At 46.5% G+C, this 11,935-nt stretch overlaps 1 protein-coding gene across 1 annotated transcript in view; it reads right to left on the bottom strand.

Moving 5' to 3' along the window:
* Positions 1 to 10,425: 10,425 nt before the first annotated feature.
* HORMAD2 (HORMA domain containing 2) overlaps positions 10,426 to 11,935 on the bottom strand; it is a 68,413-nt gene continuing 66,903 nt past the window's right edge. The window contains exon 13 of the mRNA XM_039505251.1: positions 10,426 to 11,019. Within this exon, the coding sequence (XP_039361185.1) occupies positions 10,915 to 11,019 (105 nt within the window). The 3' untranslated portion in view covers positions 10,426 to 10,914. The remainder of the gene's footprint in view (positions 11,020 to 11,935) is intronic.

Below are 11,935 nucleotides of genomic sequence, written 5' to 3'. Positions count from 1 at the left end.
ATTCATCTCCTAGCTGTGTGCAGGGAGCATGGTCAGGGCTTTCCTATGCCCTGGGAATCACAGTGCAACAGCCCCATGGGGATGACCATTAGCCTTCATTTTTGTTAAGTTGCAGTCAGTTACACTTTTTCAGTCCCATTTTCAGTCGTTTGTAAAAGTGTCACCGAGGGGGCGAAGTGATCTGCAGAACTTTTACTCTTTTTTACCATCGAGATGCTAAAAGAGCACTCAAAGACGATAAGGCCATTGCGAAGAAACTAAATGAATTCTTTGCCTCAGTCTTCACTGTTAAGGATGTGAGGGAGATTCCCAAACCTGAGCTATTCTTTTCAGGTGACAAATCTGAGGAACTGACCCAGATTGAGGTGTCATTAGTGGAGGTTTTGGAACAAATTGATAAACTAAACAGTAATAAGTCACCAAGTCCAGACGGTATTCACCCAAGAGTTCGGAAGGAATTCAAATATGAAATTGCAGGACTACTAAGTGTAGTTTGTAACCTATCATTTAAATCAGCTTCTATACCAAATGACTGGAGGATAGCTAATGTGACACCAATTTTTAAAAAGGGTTCCAGAGGTGATCCCGGCAACTACAGGCCTGACTTCAGTACCGGGCACACTGGTTGAAACTATAGCAAAGAACAAAATTGTTAAACATGATTTGTTGGGGGAAGAGTCAACATGGTTTTAGTAAAGGGAAATCATTCCTCACCAATCTACAAGAATTCTTTAAGGGGGTCAATAATCATGTGGGCAAGGGGGAATCCAGTGGATGTAGTGACTTAGATTTTCAGAAAGCCTTTGACAAGGTCCCTCACCAAAGGCTCTTAAGCAAAGTAAGCTGGAAGGTCCTTGTATGGATTGGTAACTAATTAAAAGATAGGAAACAAAGGTTAGGAATAAATGGTCAGTTTTCAGAATGGAGAGAGGTAAATACTACTCAAGATAGTTAAGTCCCAGGCACACTGCAAAGAGCTACAAAAGAATCTCTCAAAACTAGGTGACTGGGCAACAAAATGGCAGATGACATTCACTGTTGATAAATGCAAAGTAATGCACATTGGAAAACATAATCCCAATATACATATAAAATGATGGTGTCTAAAAAGACAGTTACATTTTCCATAACTGGTGTTCTTCGAGATGTGTTGCTCACGTCCATTCCACAATAGGTGTGCGTGCTCGCTACATGCACCAATTCCGGAAGTTTTTCCCCTAGCGGTACCCATTGGGGAGTGCCCCTAGCAACCCCTGGAGTAGGGCCTGTATAAAGGGTGCTATGTGCTCCCCCCACCCTCAGTACCTTCTTGACAGACAGCTCTGACAGAGGGGAAGGAGGGTGGGATGTGGAATGGACATGAGCAACCCATCTAAAAGAACGCCAGTTACGGAAAAGGTAACTGTTTTTTCCTCTTCGAGTGACTGCTCATGTGCATTCCACAGTAGGTGATTCCAAGCTATATCTGTTGGGGGTGGGTAGGAGTTCATAGACACTCAGGACGGAGTACAGCCCTGCCGAACCCAGCGTCCTCCTTGGTTTGGGAGACGATTGCGTAATGCGAGGTGAACGTGTGAACCAAAGACCATGTGGCAGCCCTACAAATGCCCTGAATGGGGACATGGACCAAAAAAGCAGCGGATGAAGCTTGCCCCCTAGTCTAGTGTGCCCTCACAATCGGAGGCGGGAGGACTCCCGCCAGGTCGTAACAGGTATGAATACACAAGGTGATCCAGTTGGAGAGCCGCTGAGTGGAGATCGGCCGACCTCTCATGTGTTTGGCTGAGGCCACGAACAGCTGTGAGGACTTTCTGAACGGCTTTGTACATTCCAGGTAAAAGGCCAGAGCCCATCTCTGGCGGAGGGATAGCTCAGTGGTTTGAGCATTGGCCTGCTAAACCCAGCATTGTGAGTTCAATCCTTGAGGGGGCCATTTAGGCATCTGGGGCAAAAATCAGTAATTAGCCCTGCTAGTGAAGGCAGGGGGCTGGACTTGATGACCTTTCAAGGTCCCTTCCAGTTCTAGGAGATTGGTATATCTCCAATTATTATTATTAAAAATTAAATCTCACATCCAGCATGTGGAGGCGGCGCTCCTCACTGAACGCATGGGGCTTGGGACAGAGCACCCTCAGGAAGATGTCCTGACCCATGTGGTAGGTGGAGACCACCTTGGGGAGGAACGGAGAATGTGGTAGGAGCTGGACCTTATCCTTATGGAACACTGTATGCGGGGGTTCAGAGGTCAGGGCCCTGAGCTCCAAGACCCTTCTAGCTGACTTGATTGCAAACAGGAAGGCCACCTTCCATGAGAGGTGCGACCAGGAGCATGTAGCTCATGGTTCAAATGGGGGACCTGTCAACCCAGCCAGCACCAAGTTCAGGTCCCACTGCGGTACTGGGGGCCTAACATATGGGAAGAGACAATCCAACCCCTTAAGGAATTGGCCAGTCATGGCATGGGAGAATACCGTGTGGCCCTGCACTGACAGGTGGAAGGCCGATATGGCCACCAAGTGCACCTTGATGGACGAGGGCGCTAAAGAGGGAGGCCAAGGGTTCCTCCACCTCCTCGGCTTGAAGGTTAAGGCTTGATGCCACCCTTTTCAACAGTTCCTGGTGGGCTTTAGAGTCCTGGGAAGTTGAGATAGGGAGGCTGACGGTCTCTCCGAGGCTCCAGCCACTGAGCGAGCCACCACCGGGTACCATGGTGCCAGCCAAGGAGCCTGGTGCCACTGCTCCTGCTGTGGCACTGGCAAAGCAGGCTGTTCAGCTTGACTAGCCTGTCCCATCAACTGATGAGTGCAAAGGGAGGCCGGGCTGGCATATGACCTGCCACTATGCACGGACCGGGACAAGCGGTGGCGTCAGGAATGGTGCCGACCACGAGACCGTGATCCCGGCATGGAGGAGCCAGAGTACCGGCGGTAGCAGCTGCTCCGTGATCAGCTCCGATGGGTGGATCTGCGACGGCGAAGTGCCAGTGATTGACACCTGGGGCTGCAGGAGTGGTGCCACGGCAGGGACCTCAAGTGAGATGAAGAACGGGAACGACATCGATGCCTGAACTGCAAAGCATAGGCGGTGAGTTATATGGGTCCGTGCTCCACCAATATTCAGGAACATGGGCCTGGCTCCACCAATGTTTGGACTTATATTTTTTAGAGCTGCCCCATCTATAGGATGGACTGGGACAACCGCCCCGCGCCCCACACTTTGTGGGGCCCTGCGCTTCAGGGGGACGTGGGGTCCAGGGTGGCCTGGGGGGTTAGCGGAGGGCTTGGCAACCTGCCCCACTCTGGTCCTCCCCACCCCACCTATTCCCGCCCCTGCTCCCCCCCCACCCCCATTCCACCCCTTCCCGCAAGCTCCTGCCCCATCTCTTTCCAGCTTCTGCCTTCTCCCCCAAGTGATGCCGGGAGCTGGCAGGGTAGGACAGAGCAGAACGTGGGGGGGCTGGGGCCGGATCGCTTGCTGCTGCCAGCGCCAGGTCCCCAGCTAGCCCCACAAGGCTGCCCTGGATCCTGCGTCCCCCTGAAGCACGGGGCCCAGGGCAGTTGCCTCGGTCCATCCTATGGATGAGACAACTCTGCATGGACCTGTTTGGGCACCACCAAAAATTATACAAACCTGGCGCTCATGCTGCAAAGGGCTATGCTCTCCTTGTGAGGTCTACGGTCCCTCGAGGCGGAGCGGTGCCTGGAACCCCTGCCAGTTGGTACCCAGCCAAACAACCTGGTGGGGGTTGATGGGGACCAGCGTGAACGGTACTGACCAGGTGGCGACTGCTGGGATCCAAGCAGTGGGTTGCCTCTGGACCAGGGAGCCAACGGTGGTGGTGCCCCTCATACCAGCAGAGACATAACGTCCCGGGTTGCTTGCAGGGCCTCCGGCGTGGAGGGCACCTGGATGTCTGGGGAGGTCAGCGCAGAGTGGGCCAGGCTACTGCGCTCAACCTGAGATGGAGGCCAGGAGGCCGATGGGGGCCGGGAACTGCCCAACGTGGGTCTAGTCTCTCCCCTGGTCTTGCTCCAGTGTTTTGGCAGAGAAGACCTCTTCTTCGCCTTTTTGGAGTGTCCCGCGGACAGGGAGTGGTCCCGGCTGGTGGAAGACACCGAAGGGTCGCCGTGCACTGATGCCGTGGTGCTCGGTGCCAACTCGGAGTGGTGCAACAGGGTCAGGGTCAGGGTCAAGGCCGACTCCATCAAAATGGCTTGGAGCCAAATGTCCCGCTCCTTCTTGGTCCGAGGCTTGAAGGATCTGCAAATCTGGGGATGTCTCTACTGCCCTTTTCTGGGGAGGGGTGTGGCAGGGCCACAAGGCCTCCAACAGGGAGCCTCAGGGCCTAGTCCACTCCATCACACCCCTCCCCCTTCAGACAAGATTGAGGTGGTGCTCTTGCAGGTAATGTCTCTGCTTACCCAGTCTTTTGCCCTAGTTTAGCAGGGTATTTACTCTCTCCAACCTTTCTGTTTGGAAAGTTCCTTTGCATGTGCCCCTGTCTGTCAGGGATCTTCCTCCATGGTCTCTCTTACCTAGGAGCTTTATAGTCCTTGCCCTGGTTTCCCTGCCAAGCCTCTCTGCCTGGAGAGATTTGGCAGTTTCTCACCACAGTGGATCAGGGTCTTCTCCCTCAGGCCTACCTACCTGGAGAGCTTTTATAATCTTTGCCCCTTTTGGTCAGGGCTCCCTGCCAGACCTCTCTTACCTGGCGAGATTTTCCAGTTCAGGCTCCTTCCTTAAGTATCTCTGGGACATGCCTTCTACTAATTTTGCCCTGCTTCTCAGGATACTTCTCTCCCCGGCCTTTCTACCTGGAGAGCTATTCATAGTAGTTTCTGCCTTGGTTCTCCCAGGTCTCTCTACCTCGAGAGCTTTTAACTGTCCTCTTGCCACAGTTAGTTTGGGTTCCTCTCAGACCTCTTTGTCTGAAGAGGTTTTAATTGTACAGGCTCCCTGGGAGCTCCTTCTATTCAGGGCCAACCTATCTCAAAGGTGAGCTCAATCAAAGTTACCCTTTAGCCATGTTCCTTAGCCAAGGGAAATCATCTTGTTTGACTGACATTAGGAAGTCCACCAGGTCAATGGCAATACCCTTATCTTTCTCAGAAATATGAACTGATCACAGCCTGGGGTCCCCCTTTTTGTAGGTAGCCCATATGGTGCACATAGCCCTCCGTAGTCATGGGATCTCACTGTGCTCAATTTACAGAGTCAACTCTCGAGGAGAGACATGCCCTTTTAAACAAAAATACGCAAGGAAAACATCTTTTCATCAGGGGAGCTCCCTGGCTCCCCTGAGGATTCTCATGGCTAAGGTATTATATCTTTAATTTAGTATCACTGGCTCTGGATGCTTGAGCAAACTGGACATTCATGGATCGGATACCAGTCACAGGTCTAAGCAGATAATAGTGGAATTTAAAATACCAACTTTGTTTCCTCTTGATACTATTTTCCTGTAAGTATTTTCAGCCATCTTACCCTGGGTATGTCAGTGAAAAGGAAAAAGTCTGTGCGAGATTTGAGGCCACTTCATTGACTTTGGTTTCCTGTTGACAAGCCTAAACTTTCATCAGCACAAATAACCCCCCCCTACAACTCCCGTAAAACACCTGAGTATCATGAAGAGAACATGTCATTAAATGTTTGTGAAGGAAACAACCACATTGCACTTAGAAACCACAGCAGTCAGACCTTATGTGCTTCTGGCCCTTAGGGCAGATCCTGTGTTGTAAAGAGTGTTAATGAATGTTAACTCCAGTGACAATACATTTAAGGGTGGGTGCTCTCAGAGGCACCTCATCCAGGAAAGAATCCATTAAATACAGAGGTGTTTTAACTGCATTAGCTGGGCAGACAGAAGAGTGTTTAGAACACAGGCCTTTAAGAGCGGGGAAATCATTCTTCCTTTCCAAGAGAAGCCAGGGTAACTGTACCATGAGTGCATCCTTATGATAAATTATACTTTGTATTACAGTAGCACCTAGAGCGCTCTACTGCAATTGTGCTAAGTCAATGGAAAATTTTGTATATGACAAGATTGCCCTAAAAGTCTATTTATTTAGCATTAAAGCAATTTGTTTCATTAAAGGATATTTAGAAAACACCATGTTATTTTTTCTGGACTCTAAATTAGCTCCATAGGAAGTTATTACATGGCTTAAAAAATTTCAGCCCATTTAAGGTATACTTGGCCACTTGACATGAATCAGTCTTGTAAACTGGTCATGGAAAAAGTACCATCTCAAAACCCACTCCCCACCTGTACTATGACAGTGAGAAATCTAGTGGTATTTTACTCACCAAAAAAAATTATTTACTTCGGTCAAGGGTGGGTGTGGGCTTTTGGTAACTATGCTTTGGTGTAGGAGACCTTGGCCATAAAAACTTCAAGAATGCCAGCCCAGTGGGGCATGACTAAGGGATGCAGTACACAGCAGCAGGCCACAATTGTTTATATTACCTGCTGATTGAAAAGGAAAGATGAAGGCCACTGGAAATTAAAGTGCCATTCAAAATACTGAGATGGTCAAGGAACATAGTTCTTGAGACACGATTTTATCAGTTGAACTGTACTGATGAAAAATACAGGGGGAATTCTGATCTCATTTACATTTGTGCAAATCTAGAGGAATCGCTCGATATCCTCTAGATGTTCACCAATGGAAAGGAGAGCAGAGTTTAGTCCTTGATCAGTTACTCAGGCACCTATGGTGATCTGGTTTGTTCTGCCACCTATGATAGTACTGAGCTTGGTAATAAAGAGCTTTCTGTCAAGTTCCCATTGAAATCAATGGCAAAACTCTCATTCTCCTGTTCACTTCAATGGGAGCAGGATCTAACAAAGAATCTGTAGCATCAGCGTCTCTTACCCACAGGAGGTTAAGTTTCATTTCTTCTTGCCGGTCTATTTTGAAAGCCTGAAGTGATCAGATTAAAGATTTTTTTTTTCAGACTAGATCCCATGGAGCTGTGGAAATCCCTAAAAATTCTTCAATTTTCAGTTGAAAACCACACATTTATACCTGCTGTAATTCTGCTCTGTGATGATGCAAGTAGGTGTATTTTGTTATTGAGTGCTAACTATGCATTGTGTGTAAGGATGTGGTTTGAGACCCTGCTAATCATATTCAGCTTGACTTCCTGGCTAAGTCACACAAAGATGCTATTCTTCTTGTTAAATGCTACCTGAGTTAGAGTGTGATTTTTAGAAACACCGATGACTCAGACGTGGCTCTCGCAGGTGTAGGATTTCCACACGCACTTGGTTAAAGGCCTGTGGTCATGACAGACCAAAAAGGGTTACCACTACTCACCAACTTTCTGAAAACCCTGTAGGAAACATTCACTTTCACCCTACTGCACTTTCCCAATACATTGGTTTTTTTAAATAACTGCTTTGTAACATTCACTATAATTTGCATCTCTGACAAATAAAAGGGAGGATGCTGTCTATGATTCTCCGTATTACTCACAGAATTACTAGCATGGAAGTTACATTTTCTTGTATTCTGGCTTACCTAGTCTCCTCTCAGTGCACACACATAGCTGTTTTTAGCATTCATGGGATTTATCAAATGCTGCATAAGAAAGAAGAGACCCTTTGGAGACAACTGTTACAAGGTAGTTTAGTTCACTAAGAATCATGGACCTTGTACTACTAAGTAACTTGTTTTATGCTAGGGTGTATCACAGTTGATGATGACTAATGTGTAACATATTAAAATCAGTTATTGATCATTTAACTAGAAATTTGGTTGAAACAAGCACAAGAGAAAAGAGGTTTTAGCTTTAACTGGTATGACAGAATTTCTAATGAATAAAAATATATAGATATAAGTCACTTGGACAACTGCAACTTGCAGTAAAAAGTCATTGTTCTAGAATTTGGTGGTAATCAGTGGTTTGTGGGAAAAAGAGAATCAGATAATACTGTGGAAATTCATCAAGAGATACGTTATTTCTAATCAGCCTAGATCAGCAGGGACCAAAAGTCATTACCATGTAATAACTGATTCGGAGCCTATGTGAACTAAGTCAGTGAGTCTCAGTCCAAGTTTGTCGTGATCAAGTCTCCACATCACAAAAACACAGTCCCACAACTGGTCCCTGGGTTGGCAAAGAGGTCAAGGACTGACTAGACAAGGAGGGTGATGAATTCTACTGACTTGAGTGTCAAAACTTCCACGTTGACACACATTGGTGGAACCCATGTTATAACTGCCCTGTGGAGAAATGAAGGACTCCAGTTAAAGTGTGTGTGTGAAATTGATTAAAAATAAACAGGATAAACAAGATTGAGAAAACTTATTTTCCTGCTTGTTTTTGGTTAGTGGGCAAATCAGCTAGTTACAAACAAGTGCAAAGTTACAGCCACAATACTGAAGGCCAGGCAAAAATTCAGGTCTTTCAGGTTTCTATAGTGGCATGTCTCTTGGATTAGGCATCAGTCAGTAAAACCCAGTTGGATGCTGTTGCACATTCAGCAATGCCTGGTATCAGCAGGCTACTCTGTGGTCCACTTACCTTGTACAGAAGAAAGTGGAAAGATAGCTGTGATATCATCCATTTGTAATGCAGGACTCAGCTAGCTATGGAGATGAGTTCAGTTGAGTATTCAGTATTGTTCAATTTCAGATGCTCTTTTACTCCAGTTAGTACATTCCAGTCTAGCTTCTGTCTCTTCTAGAGGTCATAGTGGTCAGGCCATGCAAGATCTCTTGCTGGGTTTAAATGAGGGTCAGGTGGACAATTTGGTCAGACTGGATTTCCCAGCAGATTTATATGACCAATCAAAGATTGCTTTGGCAATTAAAAGAGGTTGCTGGATGTCTGGAACAGCTCACAGTGGTTCCAGCAGTAGAGTCAGTTGACAGTGATGGACAATTGTGCGTCTTTGGAGAGGAATTAGATAGGTGAGGTCCCTCATGGATCTGTCCCATCTCCACTGTTCAACATACAGAAGGATGACTTCTAAACACTATGTACCAGATCCTCAGCTAGTGTAAGCTGGAGTAGTTCCATTGACTTTCATGGAGCTACACTGATTTACACAAGCTGAGAAATGGGCCCTGTTGCCCTGGATTTGAGGGGTGTATATACCCCAGAATGTGATCAAGCCAATTGCAACCATATTATGTACACTCAGCAACTATACAATAATAAAATAAAACACCACAGTTAAAAGTTCATTTAAAAACAGGCTTTCAAAAGCAAGGTCATAGTTTTAACTATTTCCCCATGCTAATTCCCCCCCCCCCCACTGTTACTCACACCTTCTTGTCAACTATTGGAAATGGGCCATCCTGATTATCACTACAAACATTTTTTTCCTCCTGCTGATAATTTAACCCCACCTTAACTGATTAGTCTCGGTATAGCTGGTATGGCAACATCCGTTTTTTCATGTTTTCTGTGTATCTCTCTCTCTCTCTATATATATATATATATAATCTCTTCCTACTGTATTTTCCACTGCATGCATCCAATGAAGTGGGTTTTAGCCCACAAAAGCTTATGCCCAAATAAATTTGTTAGTCTCTAAGATGCCACAAGTACTCCTGTTCTTTTTGCTGATACAGACTAACACGGCTACCACTCTGAAACCTATCCTAGTTCTGGTTCTTAGACTGTGCTCATCACCATGGTATCTGAGCAGTTAAGGCAGTGGAATCTTTGCTGTGGTGGGTCCTTGGTTCTCACCTCCATTGCTATCCATCCTAGTCTCTCTCGCTCCCCACCATGACTAAAGTGATTTAAAACCTTTTCCCCAGAGATTTTTTTTAATCAGTATGACCAGGACTGACCTCAGCTATTACATTCCTCTCATTCCTCTATTACCTATTAATAGATTCCAGCACCAGAAGGGACCATTGTGATCATCCTAGACTGGCCCGTATAACACAGCCCAGAGAATTTCCCTGAATTAATGTTAAGCATTGACAATGCACTCAGGACTGTACAAAATACAGATTCCTTACCCCAAAGAGCACAGAAGCCACTTTCTATTGCTTTGGCTCTTCTTACATTTGATTTGATTTGTAACCAAGAAGGCTTTTCATTATAGTAATGTTTTAAGTGTGCTGTATTTCAAAATGGTTTACATCACATACCTAACCTTGGTATGGGTTAGGGTGATGCTTTAGAAATAAATTGAGCATATAACTATAGGTAATAAAAAGGAAATAATTGGAGATATACCAACCTCCTAGAATTGGAAGGGACCTTGAAAGGTCATCTAGTCCAGCCCCCTACCTTTACTAGCAGGACCAATTTTTGCCCCAGATCCCTAAGTGGCCCCCTCAAGGATTGAACTCACAACCCTGGGTTTAGCAGGCCAATGCTCAAAGCACTGAGCTATCCCTCCCCCAAACACTATAGCAACACTATTTGCAAAGTCAGAAGAAATTACTCAGTGGCATAAAATGTCTATATAGTTTATTTCCATAGATAACAAACCAGAACTATTCTCCGGAAATGGCAGATTTGATGCAGTTAGGTACAAACTCCGAACCATCTGACTTGTGCTCCTTGCAGACACTGGCACCTTAGAAAGATCATCCTGAAATACTGCCACTGATGCTGGGGACCACGTTAGCGTGAAAGGGAATGCAGTCAGTGTGGGAATGAAATCCAGAGAAGCTGCCCAGAAGAGATCACTGGTCCGCAGCTTCAGAGCATCCAACAAGTATCTCTAATCTACAGTGCTGTGAGAGTAACTTTGCTTGCTATGTCTATTCAATAAAAGGGTTAAAACCAGAAGATATATAACCTATGTAAAAACAGAAATATGTACACTGTCTAGAGAGTTAAATATGAAGAGAAAAGATTAGACAGCTCTAAAAGAACGCATAAGGTGTGTTATAATCCAAGTCAGCACATTCTAAAATGTCCTATATGCCACAGCAATTATCAGTTCCTGCCTGCTAGAAGCAGCTGCACCGGCTCACTGACCTTCCTCTTCTTCCTTGGCTTCATCATCTCTTCCTGGCTAAATGCAAGGTCCAGGCTGTACGTCTGCAAGAACCACAGAGAAGGAGATCATGCTCATAGCACAGACTGCCGGCTAGTTTCTAAGCAAAATATAAGACAAGAAAACCAAACTTCAAATCCCACATCTTACTTCAGGGATCCTTTTGGTTTGGCTAGTTCAGCCTTGCTCTCTAGAAAGGAAATCAGGCAGGGAATCAAAACTAGGGTCCTGAACAACCTGGGCTGGTCGCTTTGTGAAGGCAGGAGACTCAGCCTCACAGAGCGGGAGCACATCTGGCAGCTGCTAGGAGCAGCATCCATTCCTTACTGCTGAAAGAGAAATCTTTGGGGAGCTGATTAGCATTTGGGGGTAAAAACTCTCATCACCAAACTTATCTAGCCATTCAAACAAAGAGCAGAAGGATGGTGTTCTTTATGTCTGCATGTACTAAACAAAAGGCAGCTGGAAACTGGTTCTTAGCAGGAGACATAGGGTATGTCTACATTGCAATTAGACACCTGACAGCTAGCCTGTGTCAGCTGACTTGGGCTCATGGGACTCAGGCTGCAGGGCTATTAAACTTCAGTGTAGACATTTAGGAGTATGCTGCGGATACCTAGTGTGACAAAGTTCCTCCTCTACCTTGGTGGGTCCTGCGCTTATTGGTGGATTTGCTCTCCTCAGAGATCTTCCCCACTGGTAGAGCCCACAGTCTGGGTCAACTCCTCCTGTGTCTGATCAGGAGCTGGGAGGTTTGCGGGGGAACCCAGGCCCACCCTCTACTCCGGGTTCCAGCCCAGGGCCCTGTGGATTGCAGCTGTCTATAGTGCCTCCTGTAACAGCTGCACCTCCCTGGGCTACTTCCCCATGGCCTCCTCCAAACACCTTCCTTATCCTCACCACAGGACCTTCCTCCTGGTGTCTGATAATGCTTGTACTCCTTAGTCCTCCAGCAGCACG

This window comes from Mauremys reevesii, linkage group 18 (genome assembly GCF_016161935.1).
Source record: "Mauremys reevesii isolate NIE-2019 linkage group 18, ASM1616193v1, whole genome shotgun sequence".
NCBI classification, from domain to species: Eukaryota; Metazoa; Chordata; order Testudines; family Geoemydidae; genus Mauremys; species Mauremys reevesii.
This window is presented reverse-complemented; position numbering and strand designations above follow the sequence as displayed.